Source organism: Ciona intestinalis, chromosome 7 (assembly GCF_000224145.3).
Source record: "Ciona intestinalis chromosome 7, KH, whole genome shotgun sequence".
NCBI lineage: Eukaryota > Metazoa > Chordata > Ascidiacea > Phlebobranchia > Cionidae > Ciona > Ciona intestinalis.
This window is the reverse complement of record NC_020172.2, coordinates 1,170,616-1,192,099: the sequence shown is the minus strand read 5'-3', so window position 1 is coordinate 1,192,099 and position 21,484 is coordinate 1,170,616. Positions and strand designations below refer to the sequence as shown.

At 36.1% G+C, this 21,484-nt stretch overlaps 3 protein-coding genes across 3 annotated transcripts; 2 read left to right on the top strand and 1 right to left on the bottom strand.

Annotated features, from left to right (window-relative positions):
* The first annotated feature begins 26 nt into the window (after positions 1 to 26).
* LOC100178687 (monocarboxylate transporter 2) lies at positions 27 to 11,026 on the top strand. Its single transcript, XM_002129808.5, has 5 exons — positions 27 to 136; positions 8,992 to 9,238; positions 9,417 to 9,557; positions 9,895 to 10,665; positions 10,728 to 11,026. The coding sequence occupies exons 1-5, from the start codon at positions 101 to 103 to the stop codon at positions 10,868 to 10,870; spliced, it is 1,338 nt and encodes a 445-aa protein (XP_002129844.2). The 5' UTR covers positions 27 to 100; the 3' UTR covers positions 10,871 to 11,026.
* On the bottom strand, positions 653 to 7,525 carry LOC100176364. Its single transcript, XM_002124184.3, has 5 exons — positions 7,416 to 7,525; positions 7,175 to 7,230; positions 5,408 to 5,603; positions 4,951 to 5,201; positions 653 to 4,300 (listed from the first exon to the last, which is right to left on the bottom strand). The coding sequence occupies exons 2-5, from the start codon at positions 7,209 to 7,211 to the stop codon at positions 753 to 755; spliced, it is 4,032 nt and encodes a 1,343-aa protein (XP_002124220.1). The 5' UTR covers positions 7,212 to 7,230; positions 7,416 to 7,525; the 3' UTR covers positions 653 to 752.
* A 260-nt stretch (positions 11,027 to 11,286) lies between the features above and the next one.
* Positions 11,287 to 21,469, top strand: LOC100181051 (DBH-like monooxygenase protein 1 homolog). The gene is made up of 15 exons (XM_018812362.2): positions 11,287 to 11,885; positions 12,421 to 12,531; positions 13,174 to 13,320; positions 13,791 to 13,881; positions 15,038 to 15,216; positions 15,615 to 15,692; positions 16,183 to 16,287; positions 16,514 to 16,616; positions 17,399 to 17,568; positions 18,257 to 18,351; positions 18,948 to 19,104; positions 19,575 to 19,705; positions 19,817 to 19,916; positions 20,305 to 20,397; positions 21,105 to 21,469. Exons 1-15 carry the CDS (start codon positions 11,718 to 11,720, stop codon positions 21,243 to 21,245), a joined length of 1,869 nt encoding a protein of 622 aa, XP_018667907.1. The 5' UTR covers positions 11,287 to 11,717; the 3' UTR covers positions 21,246 to 21,469.
* Positions 21,470 to 21,484: the final 15 nt, after the last annotated feature.

The window sequence follows — 21,484 nt, the reverse complement described above, 5'->3', positions numbered from 1 at the left end:
AATAATTTTTAGGCAAAATATAAAAAACTGTAGAAATCTGTATTAATAAATGGTTTACATTTAAGAAGTGTAACATTGCACAAGCAATGTCAAGAATGCCATGGCAAATATGAGACTTGATATATATGATGCACAGGTAAGAATTGTATATTCGATAACATTCGTTTTTTTTGAACTTTACACTTTATTGTATGGATGCTATTAAAATATCTACTAACTATATTTACAGCATTGTATGCATTTTTTAATTATAACATAAATTTTGATTCATCTCTTTAATTACAATAGAAAGAGTAAAACTTAGTCATTATGGTGATAAGAACTGGAAATAGTAAAACAAGGGCAAGTGCATGACTGGTTAACTTACTTAATGCAGGCAGCAAATAATTAATAAGAGCAGATTACTTCGTAAAGAAGTGTTTGTTAATCAACAACAAATAAATGAAATTTAATTTGTCGCTTCAGTCACGATAACAAAAACTGGGAAAGAGAGAAAAGACAGGTAGTAAGAGTAAAATAATCAGTTGTTAAAACACATTTATTGATAAAACATAAAAAGAAATAACGTTTTTGATGAAAGGTGTGAATGTTACACCCTACAGACAATACAAGGTAAAAAATAAACAACATTTAATTAAACAATATTACACCATCTGTACAATGGGGGGTCACTGAAGATATAAGTCTGTTCTTTTACAATTATTACTTCCTTAATCAGGTGGTAAGATTTTTGTATTAAATTTAAAAACTCCTCAGGAAACAGTAAACTGACGCTCTGTAATGACTGCTTTACATTTATGGCAAATTGTTCTTGATAATAAGGTTGTTACTTCATATCGAGATTTGCAAGTTGGGCAGGTGTCTGTTTTCAATTCTTTAACATAGTGAGCTTCTGCTCCATGCACCACATTGAAACCGATAAAAAATTCTACCCTTAGTTTTTGTTCCGTGTATCGTTTGCCAAAAAATCCTGAAAGGTTTGGGGCAAAATATAAAGTCAAGTCACACAAGCTGTCCACCTGAATTCTACCATAGTATGGCTGATCGGATTTAACAATGGTGCCAGTAAAACCCTTTAAAAGCATGTGCTTTCTTTTGTCTTCAAAGAACCGATCTGTACTGTTCCACGAACCAAGTTTAGATTTGTGTACAAGCCTCTTAATTCCCATACTTGAGGTTGAGGATATCCATTCTAGGGCATGGACTGGAAACTGTGACACTAAGTTCGACAGGTCTTCCTGAATAAGTGCTTTCAGTTGATTTGTGTACGTTTTGGCCATCTTTTTTCCTGGCGATGTAAGTGCAAGTAAAAAGTAGAGAGTGCGTAAGTAGTAGGATGAAAGCACATCTTGCTCATTGCGCTCATTCCACATTTTAACTTGTCGTAGTACCTCAGTCAGCTCATATTCTTTTTCAACTAAATTGCAGCGTATTGCATGTAGCCACTCAAGAATATTCGGTGACAGTCTGATACCTCCATCTTTAAGTGACAAACTCATTTCAGAATCAAACGTTTCTTCATGTAGTTGAATTATCTTTACAAGATCTTTTTTGTCCTTTACAAGTTCAATAGAATTAACTGCTCCTTGAACTGCACCATGCTTCAACTTAATTACAGAAATTTGGCATCTGCGGGACAAGGTCGTATTAACTCCTTTCCACTCATTTAGTGCAGCATTTGGACTTTTGTAGAATGTGTTAAAGAGATTTAGGCAAGTTGCAAAATCAGGAAGCTTCATGGCATTTGCCTGTGCATCAACCTCTGCACATTCCACCAAGAGTGTGTCACAAATTGGAAGGCTTCTTGTGAGAAAGTCTGAATGTTTGTCCTGATGCAGATCTTCCTGACCTAAAATGTCTTCCCACCTGCAAATACCAGTTTTATACAAAAACTCCACAACATGTAGGCGTGCTTTCAGTTCACCAATGTATCCATATGTCTTTTTATAACCAAAACTTAATCTTACATTTGCTTCGAAGTGTAAAATTGCTGATTCTGCTGTTGAAAAAATTTCATTCACAAATGTACTTAACCTATGCACTTCATGTGGTTTGTAACCCCCAAGCATTCCAAGCTTATTCTCAAGCTTTCGGACAAACACACACCCCAGCATGTTTTCGAATCTGCTAACAGCTTGATGAAATTTTGATGGAGATGGAGAATTCTTCATTTCCTTATGAACCAACTCAAGTGCGGTTTTTAATTCTGTTTCAGCTTCACCATAGTTCCTACCATAACTTGATCCATAAAACCTTCCAAGGTGTGCACGGAATTCATAATTCTGTGGAAATGAGTCGACCAGCAGTTGAAGAACCTTCAATTTTTTGTCTGATTCAGTCATGTCTTCCAACAGCCTGGAAAATGTTTTTCTTTTTACGAGTACATCTTTATCATCAACAAGCTGGTAATCTCTCTCAAAAAATAGAGCAGTAATGATGTTTTCAATATCCTTATCCAAGTTTGAAACTCTGGCTTTTACAGCTTGTATGAATTCAAGTGCAATTTCATGTATATTTCTTTTGGCTTCTTTACTTAAGCCTACGTGTTGCTGCTTTGATTTTTTCTTGTAATTTCTTGTTGCAAGTTGTTCCAAAATCTCTTTTGCCAAAACAAAGTAGTTAATTTTCCAGGTATTTTCTTTTGTTTCTAAGATAAAAACTTGTGCTTGACTGGGAAGATCATCAATGGTAACCACATCGTTTGGGTTAATGCCAAGGATTTTCGTGAAAAAGTCGGGTGGAATTCCACGTTGTCCATAATAGTGGGCGAGAGAGAGAAATGCAAGAATACTTTTCCATCCTTCCAGTTTTTCTGTTCCTAGTTCCAGTTCTAGACGCCCTTGCACAAAACTTTTCAGGCCATGAAATTCATGCTGGAAGGAAGTTAAGCCAAACTCATACATATAACATGTTCCACCATTTTCAACCTTTCTTGCTAATGTTTGGAGCGGTTTTGTTTGCTGACTAAGGCACACATTCGAAAACACTTTGTAAAGATTTTCCGACTCTACTTTTTTTACTTCATCAGGTAAATGAATCAACACATTCTTTGGTGGTTTTTCATTACACCTCTGAACATGCAGAACAATGATTTTGCTAGAATGTGCATGATCCAACAGTGACCTTAACTCATATTCACTCTTACCATCTATAAGCACCACTACCGGTAATACTGTTATATCTCTTAAAAAATGAATTCTTTCGTATATTGCTGGCACAGGGAAAGTATTTGAGTTAATGTATATGCATGGAATATGTTCATGCAAAGACCACAAGAGTTGCTTAGAAAAGGTTGTTCCTCCAGCACCCGGGGTGTGGTATATGTTAACTATTTGGGATGTGCCTTTCTTGAGTGCCTGATTTAAAATTTTGTTTTTTGCATCATCCAATATAGATCTTGTGGCATCATATTTACCGAGTTGATCCCAGGTTATTTCCCCACCTTTAAGAAAAGCTTCCCCTTTGTCGTCTGGTTTCTTTGTATCAGATTTCTTTTCTTGCAGACTTAACACATCACAGTACACTGACAGCCATTGCATCTTTTCGGTATTAATGGAGACTGTTGGTTCACTTTTATTTGTTTCTTGAAAGCACGGCAATCTGTGTTGTGATTCTACCTGTTCTAATGAAGGGCAAGTTTTTAAAGATTTGCAGACTTCGGAGAAAGACCACATTCGCACAGCTTTTTCAAAGTTGTACTCTACAAGCAAGGACTGTAAGTGCTCATCCGGTTCTTCACTAAGACACAATACCAGTTTCAACCGGTTTCGCATGTCAGCATCATCTGCACGGAAAAACAGAGTGGATAGAAATTTGTGCAAATATTTCTGTTCCTTCAGTGAATGCCATAACACAAGGACTGTTGGAGGTGTGTTACATTCACAGAAGGAAAATATTTCTCCACATAATTTTTTCCAGGGCTTAATATTTTCAGCTTTGCTACACCACTGTACAGGACTATCACTGAAATATGTATCTGGACGATTTGCGTAACCCCTCATAAACGACCAGTTGGTTGATTTTTGATTTAAATCAATGGTGCTGTCTGTATGTTCAGATATTGTCAGATCTCTATGCAGTTTGATTGCTTGCTCTGTACAACTTAATACACCAGACATTCTACTTAATGGGTCAAAGTCAAACACCCGTAACCATGGAAACTTAGACAACTCTTTCATATAGTCTTCTCCATTAGTCACAGGCCCCAAGACAAGAAAATAAGCTCTTTTCTTGTTAAAATGGTCAAGAGTTGAGAGTATATTCATGGAGTCATCATTTCTTAAATCAGGGCTCGTTCTTTCTATAAGAAAAACTAAGTTTAGTTGACCGTAATAAATTAACTAAGCTCTGGCAGGGTTAATGTGACCTCGCTGCTACTATTGTTGTGGGCGTATGCGTCCTTCAACAAGACACTTATTGGTAATTGCTTCAATCCAGTAGTCACTAATGGGTTGTCCAAATTACGAGCCATAAATAAAAAAGATCAAAACAAAAAAAATCACACACAAAGTAACATACATGGTTACTCGTAAGCTTGCACAAGGTGTATGAAACTGTTGAAACAGAACACCGTGTAAAAAAGACTGTCCGGTCACGCAGTATAAAAACATTCATTCATTTAACTAAATGTAGAAACAGCTAGTATCCAAATGAAGTAATAATAAGTTTATTGCAGTATGATATTTTTTTATGTGATCTATTACTATCAGCTAACATTACTGTTTGTAACTGGTGCTGTGGCAAAGTCATTAGTGTGCATAACTCTAGCCGAGAGTCTATGGGTTCGAGGCTTTACATTGCTACCAATGTGTACATGTGTCCGGCAAAGTTACTTACATAGTAACCTATAGGCAGGTAGAGGTGTAGGAAACAGAACATTTGTGCTATAACGTCTGTCATTGCCCTCCCATGCGATTATAAATAAATAACGTTCATTCATTTATACCATACCTCTGTTCTGATTTACTGTAGTTTCAAGGAACTGGAATATTTTTCTAATCAGCCCTTCAATGGTGTCCAATTTTACATCCACCACCTGGACTTGTTTTTGCTTAAAATCTTTGAGGTGTTTTTCTTGCAAATTTTGATTGAGAACAAGGACGTTGGAGCTTTTATTTTGTTTCATAGAAGTAACAACATGTACCATCTTTCCATAGTTCTCATTTTTTGTTTGTTCTGTACTAAATGCAAACAGAAACAACCTGAAAAACAGTTTGATCTTTGTAATGTGCTTCTTGTGAAGTTATCCCAGTCAGGGAAATATACACTGGTTTGTGACCCAATGGTAAAAAGTGTTTGAATTGTTACATTCTTATTGCAGAACCTTAAAAAAACGTCAATTTATTTGGCTCCAGCCCATGTACCCATGAAGATTATTTATTTCCTACAGCAGATTTAGCAGACATACTTGTATGTTCCATGATTTGCAATAGAAGCAAAATTGCTCAATGACAAACGTCCACAAGGTACTGGTGTTGTTTGATCAATCACTGTGTATTCTTTCTTTAGTTCTTGGAGGATCTTCTGTGAAAAGTCGTTTTCAATATTTGTGCTGAAGAATGAAATATCAGCGTCTTCAAGACCAGAAGAGGATATGGTTGATTCTGCGTTTATGAAAAAGCAATTAACATGGTGCGGCGGTGTGTTCATATAAGTCTATGTTGTGTGGTTATCAGTTTGTAACTTTTCCATTGTTTTAAAACTATTGTGTTTGACCAAATCGCGGTAATACATTTATGTTTGTGTTCCCCCTAAAACAATACACCTGCGAGCGACCGACGAAGTTGAAAACTCAACATGACGTGTGTACAATACGAAGCTCTTTAAATCTTATATTGAATTTCACGCGCTAGACAAACATGATGTGTGTGTACTTGTGCTTTTTAAAACGAAATCGCGTGTGTGTATTTGACATAAAGCAATAAGGTAAGCTAATACGATATGCGGCGTTATTTGGTTACTGCTTTTGTTGCTATGGTCTATGTTGTATATTGAATTCCGATGTTGTGTCCGCTTAGACTGAACGCTTATAGACTGTTCGGACTCGTTCAGACTGCTTTATTAAACAGCGAATGTTTGGTCCCTTAAATTATCATTGTTGGCGACTAAAACTCGCACAGTGTAAGTCGATAATACCTCTCACAAACCACGAGAAATTTAACTCCCAATTATAGATAGCACTGAAAAGTGCTTACTAGAATATATGTCATATAATAGAGGTTTCGCGGATAGCTCTTAAGTTAAAACACTTGAACATTCATTTTTATAGCTTACCAAACGTGACGTGGAAGTTTAGTAAAAAAAAATGTTATTATCACTATTGCGTGTCTGCAGGAAATCCCACACGAGACACGAGACATGTAATACGATACTAATACTGAGTAGTTAACTAATAAAAACGACGCAGCAATTGAGATTCTACAGTTTACGCACGCACATACGTGACCTAACAATCGTCAAACAATACACTGCCACATAATACAAATACCTTATACCGCAATCGTGTGTATTTGCCGTGTTAAACTGACTAATAACCCTTCAAGTTATATTAGGAAGAGGTAGGATCGGACGTGTGTTCATTCTCTGTTCTCGTCCCATTTGGTATAGTAGGATGGGGGATATGGGACACATTTTCATTCTATTTTATCCTCTCATTTGGTAGTAAAAAAAGATAATTTAAAGAATTATATAACTACATCCTTACGACTCCAATAGATCATTGTTAATTGCGTAATATACCATCAGGTTGTTTGAATATTATGTGCTAAAGGTGTTCCATCTTACCCCACCCTACTATATAGTAATCAAACAGTATTTACAGAATTGTTTAACCATAACCCCGCAACTTTGTTAACAAAAATTGCTGCCCTTTTTTATTATGTGCATATCTAATTTTTCACAGAACTTAAGCTAATTTTATGAGACAAAATTATGCCTTTCCACCTTTAAAAAGTGTTGTATTCGTTCAACAGCGAATTTGAATACTTAACAACAGTAACCGCCTTTTCCGCGCATTTTGTTAAATAATGAGGAAAATGATAAACAATACTGTAACATTCTGTTTCGTCTATCATCAAATGGGTTACCGTAAAGGGAATTTAAATAAAATGTCCAGTCCTGTACCCCGAGTCCCGTGTTCCCCACCCTATATATAATAGATTACTGCGGTTCATACCTGCTGTAACCAGGGATTTGCCATTCGCTTTGGCCATGTTCCTGTGTTGCACCAGTCTGTAAAACAACCGAATACGATGGTCGTTTTGAATTTGTTTATTTTCGGAGATTAAACAACTTTATTCTAAAGAGTATTTCAACCAGTATGTCGAAGAATACAATTTCTTATTTATCAATGCGCGACTACTAACATTAACGAAAATAATGAACACTTGCGCTAATATGGTCAAAGAATAACTTACCTTAATAATTTCTCTAGTTCCGAAACTTCTACTTTGCAAAATTCACTTTAAATGCAGCTTTCAATCAACAATTTTAAAATCAAAAAAAAATAACTGAACGCTGATTCCACTCTAAAAGTAAAACGAGTTTAAGAACAAGCTTAACAAACGTTTTTTTAATTCAGTGACTTTGTATTAGCTCAAACTAAACTAAACACACGTCTAGCAACGGTACGATGGTTAAATGCCAGTGAATCGATTTGTGTTCAACACGATACTTGTATCGCGTCCCAGGGACAGCACCCGATGACGCTTCGGTGAACAATTACATTGCTTCGGTAATATGCGTGTATAACATTCTCTTCACTGTATGATCTCCCGTGACCAGTGGTAAAATATTAACTTTTAACGATGGCATTAACAACTACGATAACTATAGCCGTTACTGGACAGCCCATTTTATTGTGTCAGGACTTGAAATAATGTCACTGTTTTGGAATAGAAAATACGTCGCAGCTTTATTAAAGTTTAAAAGTACACTTTTGTATACGTTTTCCATGCAAACATTTTGAAATACTACACCCGAAAGCGGGCGATATAATTAGTTTGAAACTGAAAGGTGTATTTCTCTTTAGCAGGATTCCCAAGGTTTAATATCTTTATTGCAAGATTTCAGAACGCGTCAGCGCAATATAGTCTTCGCATATGTAGCTTTATGCAGTGTCATTGCGAACTACAGACAGTTTTCACGATTCCAGTATAGGTTACTTGGTGAATAAACAGTGACAAAACACCAGTGTACTAATTGTCTGGTGACAATACGGGGTACAGTGAGAGCGCTACAGGAAATGTTTTAAATCAGCTGCTGTCTACGCAGGCTATATAAGCTTTATTTAAAACGAGGAAATCGTAGACTTAGTGTTGTTAGTGTGCAGATACATTACCAACAGCACATGTACGTGGAACATAGTATGTGCATATTGTACGTGGTCATTTATTTGTATTGTCGTGACCTTTACCAGTTTATGCAATACCAAAGTATAGGCCATAGCATAGCTTAAAGAAAGTCAAAACGGCTGTCACTTTATAACGTGTAGGCTTGAAAAATGATTTTACCAAATATAATGTAAAGAAGTTGGCGTTATCCAACCAAGCAGCATCCAGTTAAGGCCGCCAGGTGTATTATAAAGCCGCACATGTTGCGGTAGAGGACTACAAGAAAAAGCTATACGTAAAAAGTAGTTTGCTATTAGCGCTCCGTTGGATTTATTCTGTAATTGCGCCAGTTCAGTAAATCGTCTTGGAATTTGTAGTAAAATGCTGATTGCCTCTAATTTTTCGAATTTTTTTTTTCCTCTGATGATTAATTGTTGTACATTTCTGCAGTGTGTTTGTGATTGTGTTAAAAAGATGTTATAGCAAAGAGATTGGTAAAGCAAGTTATATTATGTGAGTTTAGAATTTCAGATGCTTTGTTTTTTTAGTAAACCACAGCCTACAACTGGATTTAACTTGTGGTTCATTGTTACAACATAGTCACATATATTTAGAACTGCATTGGTTCTGTATCCTACTAACCAAGATTGTTTTTACACAGGGATACAAACATAGGTTTTATATTATGGTTAGGTGTACGCTGAAGAATGAGACTAAACTGAAAAAGCCTCCGAATGGAGGTTGGGGTTGGGTGGTGGTATTCGCTTCTTTCTGTGTCGACGCTATAGCCTTCGCTGTGGGCAAAGGACTTGGCATGTTTTTCACTGGAATCAAAGAAGAATTTAACGCCAGCAACAGTGAAGTGTCATTGGTATTGTCTCTCTTCTTTGCCTGTATGGGCTTTGCAGGTTCGTGTATTGAATGGATGTTGTTTGCATATAGGTGTGTTGATACAACGGAAACCCAACCAATTGTTACTTGTGGTCGCTATAGTGAATATGCTTTTTCATACCAGAATTATCATGACTAATACTCAAAAATAATGCAATAGTTATAATGTTTTCAATGCTTATTTTCACAAAACAGGTCTCGTCGTTGGAGTTTTAATTGAGATTTTGGACGTGCGGAAGATCCTTCTTTTGTGCGGGGTGGTTTCATGTGGCGGCCTTACCATGTGTGCATTCAGTCCAAGTATAGGGTTTATGTACATCGGCTCAGTGTTAAGTGGTATGTTTACAATACATTTATTCATATGGTAGGGCGGGGGAAGTTGGAAAACCATTTCATCCTATTTTCTTGTCCCGTTAGGTAGTAAACAAAAACATTCAAAAATTTATAAAACCGCATCCTTACGATTCGCAGAGACCGTGGGTAATTGTTTATAGCACGATCAGAGTATTTGGATATTATGTGCTTAAGGTGTTCCATCCTACCCCACCATACTATATTATGTGCTAACAATATCCATTCTACCATAGTACAACACACACACACATACATATATATATATATATATATATATATATATACGTTGATTATACACTTAAACTCGCTTCTTTTGTAGGTCTTGCTTGCGGCAGTGCATTTATTGCCTCGTCTTCCCACACTGTTATCTACTTCAGTACTTTGATGCCTTTAGCAAATGGTATTGTTCTTACCGGTTCGCCAATCGGAGCGACTTTCGTTCCTTACTTCAACAAGTTCTTGTTGTCAGAATACGGGTGGCGTGGGGGGTTGCTTATTCTTGCTGGCATAAGTTTGAATTTTAGCTCGTTCGGTGCTCTAGTGCGCCCCATAGCGATTGCAAAAGTAGAGACAGCAGTGAAAGAAGCGCATGAGCGAGTCTCCAATGGAAGCAGAGTTTTTGCGGCTTTAAAAAAGTATTGGTTGGCACTGTTGTTCTTGTTTTTTAACGTTTTGTTCGCACTTGCTGCATTTGTACCAAACGTCTACATCGTGCCGTTTGCCGAATCGAAAAACTATTCGGAATCAGACTGCGCGCTCTTTCTGTCGCTGATTTCGGTCGGAGACATTTTTTGCCGACCTCTTGCTGGGGCGATACTTACCAAAAGCGACTTGTGCAAGAAGCACATTCTATCTCTTGTAGCATTTCTAATGATTTTATTTTCGGCGGCTCAGCTTTTATTGGTCCACTGTTCAAGTTTCTTCTGTTTGGTGCTTTATACTTCACTGTACGGTTGCTTATACGGGTCTGCATGTACTGCCACTATGATTGCCATGCCGCTGCTGGTAGGCAAACAAAACCTGGAGAGATATTACGGTGCTTTCTTTACAGTTGGTGGTGTTTCTACTTTGATCGGCGTTCCATTTGCTGGTAAGTATCGACTAACCTTTCGGTAAAACCTTATCCATTTTACCTAACTCTTGTTTTATCAGGTTCTCTGGTGGACGCACACGGACGTTTTGAAGATGTTTTCTTATACGCTTTTGTGTGCACTTTCGCTGGTGGCATTTACGTTCTTATATTAAGCTTTTTAAAATGCTGTAAATCGGACCAAGAAACTGTAGTTGTTTCATAGTAACATCAACGAATGTTTTTTTTTATGTCAAATATTGCGCACACTTTGGCTGCAGGTATTTTTGTGATGTAATACACAGTGAAGTTCATGACACAATTAACGTACTTAGTTATAATCGGTAATTTGTTCATATTAATACAATTACTTAAGAGTTAAGATGATGGTATTGTATTTTATAAGGACTCGACTTTTAATAGACACATATCCTTACAATGGCTTGTTGCAAAACACAAGCTCTCGCATATGTAAAGTACGTCTAAAGTTAAAACCTTTGTTTCTAAACTTCCAGGTATGCAACCGATATTACAAACTGGGCAATTTTTCATGTGTCGTTTAGTTAGACATACAGAATACCTTCAACATTGAAGAAGTTACTGACCGCATAATGAAATGCCACTAATTGTATAATCCACATAATTGCGACGAGTCTCCCACCCGAAAGGTTCGTGGAAATTCGTAATAAAATATTCTGTATTAAATTTGGAATAAGATTTTTAATTTACGAGTTTTACCTCGGTAAATGTTACTGGTGGGTCATTACCTAAATTCCTTTATTAAATAGGCCTACCCTATTTTCTCGGTTGCTCACGAAAGGGAAAAAGGTAACTTGATAGCCCATTTTTGCAGCTATAAAAATGCTTCGTATGCGATTCTACAGTTTATATATGCCGTTAAAGAGCGTGGATAGACTATGTGTTTTAGGATGTGTTATTAGGCACTAATATTTAACGGGTATTAAAAAAGCCATAACCTTTATTTATGTAATGTTATTTTCTATATTCTAAACTATATAACATAGTACATTTTCAAGCAATTACAGATTTTAAAGCTGTATTACTGCTAAGCAATGATGCATTTGACGTTTTCTTTGTTAGTATGTGCTCAATTGCTACTGTTGAAGTTGGTTCGATGCAATATAGACCCCACCCAGGCCTACGAACGATTTTTTGATCTAGACGGCGTCGGGAATGTGAAGCTGTATTGGAAATATACTGACACGCATATTACATTCGAGGTAAATTGCAAAACTATTTAAATTAGTTTTAATATTTTTTCGTTTTATTTGGGGTGTTTAGCAGTAAATCTCTAAATATATGTAAAAGATTGGGGTAAGATGGTACATGTTTTCACTGTACTTATTGTTCTATTTGGATGTAAACAACGAATATTTTCAAAATTATGTAATAGAATGGGGAAAGATGGGACACCTTTTTATTCCATTTTCCTGTACATTTTGATAGCGAACAAAAAACCTTGTCCTCGCGACTTTCATAGACCGTTGTTAATTGTTTAAAACACGATCAGGATATTTATATATTTTGTGCTAAAGGTGTCCCATCTTTCCCCACCCCACTATATAACCATATCCTTACTCTCAAATATCGTTGTTATTTGTTAAAAACAAGATTAGGAAACATGGGACACAACGTGCTAACGTTTTCCCATTTTACCCCAAAATCCTATGCACAATCCATTCAAGTAAACAATTTCATCATAGTAAAGCTTAATTGTCGACCTAATTACCTATATATGTTTTTAATGTTTTCCAGTTGCATGGTCAAACTACCGGATGGATAGGAATTGGTTTCAGCCCGACCGGGGGCATGCGGGGCGCCGATATTATTGTGGGTTGGGTCAAGAATGGGAATGCAGTTATATCTGTAAGTTAATGCATTGTAAAGTATATATAGTAGGGTGGATAAAGATGAGACACCCTTTCTTTTTATTTTCTCGTCCCATTTGGTAGTAAACAAATTCAACGAATTATTAAACCGTATCCTCACGACTCCCATAGGCCGCTGTTAATTGTTTAAAACTCGATCAGGATATTCGAATATCATGTGTCGAAGGTGTCCCATCTTCCCCCACCCCACGGAAAATGGGACACTCTTAGCACATAATATCCGAATATCCTGATCGTGTTTTAAACAATTAAGAACAGTCTATGGGAGTCGTGAAAAAAAATAGAGTTATAATGTGACCCATCTTCCTCCACCCTACTATATGTCATTTGTATAACAGTAATTGTAACCGCAGTCCGACTATTGCCGTTACTTTAGACGTACGTGTCCTTGGTCAAGACACTTATTTGCAATTGCTCCAACTTGAATTACCCCATATGGGTTGTCTAAATTGTCCGCCATACAGAAAACAGTCATTTACAAACCATTCCATGTAGTAACTTATAAGCGAGGGCACTGTCGTTGAGGCTATTTATCTCAGCCTGCACGTATAATCAGTATATTGCATTTTACTGTTTCCATATTTTGGTCATTTTAAACGTATCCCATCTGTTTTAATAGGATAGACATGGAGTCGGAAACACTTTCCCACCACGGGACGACCAACAGAATGTGGAACTTCTCACCGGCGCTGAGTGCAACGGTTGGACTATGTTGAAATTTGTAAGACCGTTGAGAACATGTGACGAAAACGACAGACAAATCACCGTAAGACTGATAGCAGATACATGTATCTTTTTTATATAGCAGGTCGGGGTAAGATGGTCTCTGTTTTCATTCCCATTTTATTTGGTCCCGGATTTGGTAGTAATCGCCGTATCCTCATTACTCCAAACGGAGCTTGTTAACTATTAAAAATTCAATTAAGAAATATCCATCTTATCCCATAGTACTACCTGCTAAACTATTAATATAGTAGGGTTGGGGAAGATGGGACACCTTTAGCACATAATATCTAAATATCCTGATCGTGTTTTAAACAATTACTAACGGTCAATGGGAGTCGTGGGCATGTAGTTTTATATTTTCTTGAATGTTCTTTGTTTACTACTAAACGGGGCGAGTAAATAGAGGTAAAAGGTGTCCCGTCTTCTCTCACCCTACTGTACTTATGCTCTTATGTTAAAAAAATCATTTCACAATATTAAAAAGGAAGTTTATTTGTTTCAAATCCCCAGAAAAACACAATGAAAGTAATTTACGCTTTCGGGGCTGCCGACCCAACCGATGATGATCTCACCCCTATCAACTATCACAGAATGAACAAAGGTGAGCTTATGGGAACCTACGTCACCATAGCATTATTGGCACGCGCCCCCCTCCCCGAATTACGTAGATCAAGCGGGGGCGGTTGGTCGACGACACTGTGTAGAACAAAACTGCGATTGTTGGTTTTGCTTTGCAAGTAATGTCGGCTGATTTGCGATAACCACTTCAAAGCGAAACGGGAATTAGTTTTAACGGTCCGCGCTTGTTCGCGGCAGCTACAAAGGAGAAATTGGCCAAGTCTCGCACTAAGCGTCGATGATGTAATGACGTTCGTAGAAATCAGTTCTCTGCCCCAACAATAGACTAAACGTCTCGTTTTGTTTTTTTCGCCATTTTGAAGGGAAATTATCTCTCCTAACGTTATTGCATTGAAATATGCGTAATGTCGATTTCTTGTATATGAAAGGCCCTTTGTTTCGTGCCTTTGTATGGCAGTTCTGTATTAATGTATTTAAAGCGCAACTAGACTGGTGGCTTTTAGGGTGTTTGATTTAAATGGAAAGTAATTATATAGTAGTGTGCAAAAGATGGGACACCTTTTTATTCTATTTTCTTGCCTCGTTTGATAGTAAACAAAAAACATTCAAAGAATTAATAAACCGTATCCTCATGACTTCCATAGACTGTAGTTAATTATTTGAAACACGTTCAAGATATTGTGTGCTAAAGGTGTCCCCTTTTTCACCCTATACTACAATTGTTATATGGTTTTAATCCAAACTTTACCTTATACTTTAAGCAACATATCTAATATTCAGCGTTCAAACCGATATACCACTGTGGGGCAAGATGGCACTTAAACGTGGGAAACAAAAAGTCTGTCACTTAATATCACGAATAAAAATACCAAAAACTTGTCTTTCAGACCTAATAATATGTCTGGTAGAAACAACATATAGTAGGGTAGGGGAAGACGGGACACCTTCAGCACATAATAACCAAATATCCTGATCGTGTTATAAACAATTAACATTGACCTATGGGAGTCGCAAGGATACGGTTTTATAATTCTTTGAATGTTCTTTGTTTACTACCAAATAGGACGAGAAAATAGATTTAGTAGGTGTCCCATCTTCCCCACCCTACTATATATATATATATATATATATATATATATATATATTATACATTCAAAAATGTACTTTTTACACACCAGGTGTTCGAAGCATGATTTTACTTGAAGGTCCTCGCTTTGTTACACCACTAGTCCCATCAGAAACTCATTCTTCGTTCGATATTTTAAATAATGTTTCTGCGATTCCCGCAAGGAAAACTTACTATAATTGTATGTTGGTTAGACTACCTACTCTACCGACGAAACACCATGTTATTAAAGTAAGATTTTACTACAGATTACAAATATTGTTACTGTTGATGAATGTATGTAGAGCAGTTTTGTATAAAACAAAACAAAATTTGCACATCATAAACGTAAGATTTTTTATTATTAAATTTTTATTTTTTCAGTGGACTATATAGTCTATATAGTAGGGTGGGGGAAGATGGGACACACTTTCATTCTATTTTCTCGTCCCATTTGCTAGTAAACAAAGAACATTCAAAGAATTAATAAACTGCATCCCCACGACTTTCACAGACCGTTGTTAAATGTTTAAAACACGACCAAAATATTTGGGTATTATGTGCTTAAGGTGTCCCATCTTCCCCCACCCTACTATATCATTGCCCATGTAATCGCTATATATAGTTCTAAAAGTACACCTTTGTTTTAGTTTGAACCTTTAATTCAACCTGGCAATGAACGATTTGTTCACCACATGCTTCTGCACTTGTGCACGAAAAACGAAAAGGTATATTAGGTCCAATTTTAAAAGGTATATATATGCCGAAACGTTCTTTAAATCATTTTTTTGCTGATTTTCGTTTTATTTTTAACCAATGCATGACATAAAACGCCTGTTTAATACTTTGTCTAATTTTGCGAAGTTTATTTAAACTCATCATTTTCATCAGTATATTGTATTGTATACGCTAAATACCGTTAGCACATAATATCACATGTTTCATAATTGTTTTTAAACAATTAACAACGCTGTTTTAAAGTCGTAAGCATGGGGGGTTATCTAAATCTGTAAAAATCTTAATACTACCAAATGGGAGGATAAACGAGAATAAAAACGTCATCTTATCCCAACTGACAATACAAAATGCATATTTTGAGTAATAACTATGAAAGGCATGGTCGAATAATTTTCCATTGCAGTGGAATTTTACATTTTTACATTTTTCACTACAAAAATTTTTTACATTTTTTCAAAAAATCATTAAATATATTTTTAGGATGTTACTTTGCTGAACACCAACCATGAGTGTTATCGATTGACTTCCCCAGCTGACTTCAGTGACTGCGTTCAAATTATTGCTGCATGGGCGGTGGGGGGCGGGGTAATAAGATATTTATTATTTTCGACTCTAAGCAGATATTTTAATAATTTTTAAAACTCCTAATAAGAGACCAATGTGCCACGGGGCCCAACTTTAACACACCATACCATTTTATCATCGTGAAACTCGTTACTTTTTAATTGACTTAAAACGCCAAATGAAAGTGGCTGCTTGGAAATCAAGTATTGCGAAATATGTATCAAATATTTTTTCCCTTTCTTTTCAGCCTCATATTTTGCCCCCTCACGTCGGCTATCCACTCGGTAACACAAGTGAGCCAGTTTATGCGATGCTTGAAATGCATTACGACAATCCAAACCTTATATCAGGTAAGGCCTATATATATTACATGGTAAAATAGCAGGGTGTATTATATGTTACTGCTCTAGTTAAAAATGCAGTTATAGCCATACAGTTAAAAAAGAAAAAATGAAATGCTATACCATTTGGCATTCCTATTAAAAAAGAAAAAAGGGTATTTAATAATATAAAAAGTAAAACGTTAAATGCGGTTTTCAATCACAATAATGCGTGTTTATTTCACATATTTATATATATCAGTTTACACTTTTATTAAACCATTTATTCATTCAAAAAATACTAAATAAGAAAAGTACCTTTTGCAAAAGTATTACAGAACGAACTTTTGTTTACTTCAGACATGTAGAGCTAAAATATTGTAACCTTCAGTAATTAACGAGGCGTGTTCTTTTGTTATATTATGTTGTAAAGTGATCTTTGTATTCATTTTCTTGTGTCGTCCCATTTGATAGTAAACGAACAGTGTACGGAATTTTAAAACCGTAGCCTCACCACTATAGCAAAGCTCGACGCATTGTTAAAACAAAGATTTTTTTAAATGAAATATATGTATATATATAGTAGGTTGGGATAAGATGGTCCATTATTTTCATTCTTTCTAATTGTCCGATTTGCCAGAAAACAAAGGATATTCAAAGAAATATACAACAGTATCCTCACGAATTTAACAGAGCGTTGAAAATTGTTAAAACACGATTAGGAAATATGGGATATATATATAATGTTCTAACGGTATCATCTTACCCCACCCTACAATACTAAAAATAATATCTCAGTTTTTCCCTAACAGGAGTATCTGATCAGTCTGGCATGAGGATATATTACACACCTGAGTTGCGACAATACGATGTCGGTATTTTAACCATCGGCCAAATCGTCAACTCCTACTCTAACATTATTCCACCAACGATTAGCTCCTTCAAACACTACGGTGATTGCCCAGCTGAGTGTTTAGAGACGGTGAGAAATGTCATGCATATATATAATACATATAATATATATAATATAAGATATAATGCTGTGAGGGAAGATCTTTGGCACTTTATATCCAAATATTCTGATTATGGTTATAATTAGTAACGGTCTATGGAAGTCATGAGAATACAGTTTTATATAGTTCCGCAAATATACCTTGTTTACTACCAAAGGGGACGAGAATATAAAATTACTAGGTGTCCTATTTTACCCCAAATTACTAATTCATTAATGTACGCATTACAAGATTCATCACTCAGCAATATTGTTATTCAAATAACATTTTACGAAGGGTATAAGTAAGGGTGGGGGAAGATGGAACACCTTTTTATTCTTTTTTCACGCCCCACTTAGTAGTAAACAAAGAACATTGAAACAATTATAAAACCGTATCTCGACGACTCCCACGGACCGTTGTTAATTGTTTAAAACACGATTAGGATATTTGGATACGATGTGCTAAAGGTGTCTCACCTCCCCTCATCCTACTATATAATTTTTGCTGCTTTTTTGAAACACAATAAGTTACTGTTGGCTTTACATTATAGCCTACAGCACGGCCTACTAGCTCTAGTAGGCCGTGCCTGCAGTAATACTAAGCTTATAACTGACTCGGAAGACGTATACGTGTGCTTATAAACACTATAGAACATTGTTTCGTATCATCGCGCAGGTCATGGACGAAATAGGCGTTGACCACATTAAGGTTGTTGGTGGGTTCTTACACAGTCATCTACTTGGAAGAAAACTGCGGGTTCGCCATTTAAGGTTTGTGTAATGTTCTGTATAATGTTTATGTAGTATTTTTTGCTGCAGTCTTGCCTGCTTTCGTCGTGGTACTTATGCTCCGATAAAAATAGATGCTCTAGAGTCTATAGAGATGCAGGTTCTACTACAGTCGCTTATACCAAAATGTGGGCGTATGTGTTCTTGGGCCAGACACCTGTGTTCTAACCCATTGTTCCCTTTATATAGATTGTCCTTAACATACAAAAAAATCCAAGAAAAACCGTGAGGTTTCGGTTACAAAATCTTTAAATACTTATTGTTGACTACCAAATGGGACGATAAAAATAAAATAAAAACATAAGCCGTCTTACACGAAACTTGTATATAGTAGGGTGGGGGAAGATGGGAGACCTTTTTATTCTATTTTCTCGTCGCATTTGATAGGAAACAAAGAGCATTCAAAGAATTATAAATCCGTATTCTCACGACTCCCATACACCGTTATTAATTGTTTAAAACACAAACAGGGTATTGAGATATTCCGTGCTAAAGGTGTCCCATCTTGCCCCACCCCACTATATCTTACTAATTTAATCATAATTCATGCGACGAGCGTTTAAGTTACATCCATAAAGGAACGGAACTGAATTGCCGAATATTCTCCGTGACGATTCGTACGACTTCGACTACCAGGAAGGCCATTCACTTACTGAGGAAGTTATCATAAGGAAGGGAGATGCCTTGCAAGTTGTTTGTGATTACGACTCCTCTGGTAGAAGCACTTACACCACGGTAAGCATGTTGCTGGCAGTAACAGATTATATGTCATATTGGCGAAATATGATAAGGCGGGAGAAGATGGGACACCTTTAGCACATAATATCCAAATATCCCGATCGTGTTTTAAACATTTAACAATGGCCTATGAGAGTAGTGAGGATACGGTTTTATAATTCCGCGGCAAGAAAAGGATGGCAAATGTGTCCCATCTTCTCCCAACCAGCTATATATCTTTTAAATTACACAATTTGTTGGACTTGATCTTTATATCTGTTCCGTATTTTTTAGCACCTTATCCTGGCAGTATAACACTAGTGTATTTTTCGTAGATTTTACTTCACAGGTGCTTGAATGCTAGTACAAGAAAATTTTGCATGAAATAATAGTCTAACGTAATTAATTGCTTAGGTAAGAAAACAACTAAGAAGTAATGGCTGAAAGTTTGCGGTTAAAGTGACAAATGTTATTTTGTTGCTATGCAGGTTGGACTTGCCACCGAAAACGAGATGTGTTTAGGTTTCCTAACGTACTATCCGAAAGTTCCACTCTCTATTTGCGAGACTTCACCATATCTACTTGAATTATTGCAATATTTCGGTGTTCATTTAGCAGGGTAAGCGTTTTATAATTCATTGAATGTTCTTTGTTTACTACCAAATGGAAAGAGAAAACTAAACGAAAAGGTCTCCCATCTTCTCCCACCCTACTATATTATGTTTTCCAGGTTTAAAAGATACAGTTTAAATTACGGGAAAATGGACGACATATTAGTTCGGAAACCAAACGAGTTTAGGTTTAAATCATTTGGAAGTATTCTTTCACAGGTAAGGCTTTGAAATGCTAGGTGGTTGTATACTGTTAGCATATAATATCCCATATTTCCTAAACGTGTTTTAACAATTACAACGCTCTCTTTTATTTTTCTTTGGATATCCTTTGTTTTCTGGCAAATGGGACAAATAAAGAGAATGAAAACATACACCATCTTATCCCAACCTACTATATTTATATATATATTCCAATTTTAAAAATCTCTGTTTTAACAATGCGTTGGGCTTTGTGAAGATACGATTTCTAAAAAAAACTGTTTAATCTATTTAGTTGAGCCGTGAAGTACATGTATTTCACACAATTTTGCAAAAATACATCAATGTATGTAAAATACACGTGCTTGTACATTGCGGTCACATTTCAATTGTTCTATTTATGTAGCAACGATGGACTCGGGCTAGAGCAGATCACTACAGTGAAGCTGTGAGCAGAATGCATAGAAGTCGTATGTGTATTGTTAACGGTGTGTGGCTGGTAAGTTCATGGCTTTGACTATGCTGATAAAATTTATGTTATCAAAAGTAGGTGTTTGCCATAAAAAGTGTCACTTTGGTAATTTTTGAGTTACTAATTTTGGTAAATTTTTGATTTGTTTCAAATTTAAATTATTCGACGTTTCAGTGGAACATTTCTACTATTGTAATAGCTTACAGCATCTAGTATTACGTGAATCATCTTAACTCACCCTACTATATTTAGTACGTAATGATTGTAGTCCTATATATCAGTTTACTGGGCGCTACTTAAAACTTAATTTAAATATAATAGGGTGGGAGAAGATGGGGCACCTTTTTATTCTATTCTCGCCCCATTTGGTAGTAAACAAAGAACATTTAAAGAATTATAAAGCTGTATATAGTAGGGTGGGGAAAGATGGGACATCTTTAGCACTTAATATCCAAATATCCTAATCGTGTTTTAAACAATTAGTAACGATCTATGGGAGTCGTAAGGATAGATTTTATATTTTTTTGCGTGTTCTTTGTTTACTACCAAATGGGACGAGAAAATAGAAGTAAAAGGTGTCCTATCTTTCCCCACCCTACTATATTCACGACTTACGTGTAGACCGTTGTTAATTGTTTAAAACACGTTCAGAATATTTGGATATTATGTGCTAAAGGGTCCCGTCTTCTCCTACCCTACTATATCATAAACAAGCAAAAATTACTTTTCCACAGCATATGGGTTTGTACAGAACACAAGCATTGCAAATCCAACATCCTTTAACTGAACGACAGCCAGTATGTACAACAGCAAATCCGACAGGCATTATCACTGAAATCTACATACTCAATGCATGCCCTGAAGTAACCCCTTAACCTCGGTAACCATTGTTGACTAATAATCTCTAGTGTTACATATTCACTGCTAGGGATTTTGCTGTGTAATGCTTATGTGTGGCACTTTCATGTATGCAACTAACAACATGTAGAAAAGTAGAAAGTATGTCTAAATAACTAATCCCTTTTTGGAATTTTTTTACACAGTTCTAAATAAGTCCTGTTCGTCGTGTATTTTGATTAAAGATTTTTCAAATTAACTTTCTATTGCTTGCTAC

Coding starts and splice junctions, on each gene's coding strand:
- LOC100181051 (XM_018812362.2), top strand. CDS start 11,718: ATGATGCATTTGACGTTTTCTTTGTTAGTATGTGCTCAATTGCTACTG. Junction 12,532..13,173: donor ATGGGAATGCAGTTATATCT/GTAAGTTAATGC, acceptor CTGTTTTAATAG/GATAGACATGGAGTCGGAAA. Junction 20,398..21,104: donor TTGTTAACGGTGTGTGGCTG/GTAAGTTCATGG, acceptor ACTTTTCCACAG/CATATGGGTTTGTACAGAAC.
- LOC100178687 (XM_002129808.5), top strand. CDS start 101: ATGGCAAATATGAGACTTGATATATATGATGCACAG. Junction 9,239..9,416: donor TGCCTGTATGGGCTTTGCAG/GTTCGTGTATTG, acceptor TTCACAAAACAG/GTCTCGTCGTTGGAGTTTTA. Junction 9,558..9,894: donor CATCGGCTCAGTGTTAAGTG/GTATGTTTACAA, acceptor CTTCTTTTGTAG/GTCTTGCTTGCGGCAGTGCA.
- LOC100176364 (XM_002124184.3), bottom strand. CDS start 7,211: ATGGCCAAAGCGAATGGCAAATCCCTGGTTACAGCAG. Junction 5,604..7,174: donor CAAATCCCTGGTTACAGCAG/GTATGAACCGCA, acceptor TCATAAACGCAG/AATCAACCATATCCTCTTCT. Junction 5,202..5,407: donor GCAAATCATGGAACATACAA/GTATGTCTGCTA, acceptor ACTGTTTTTCAG/GTTGTTTCTGTTTGCATTTA.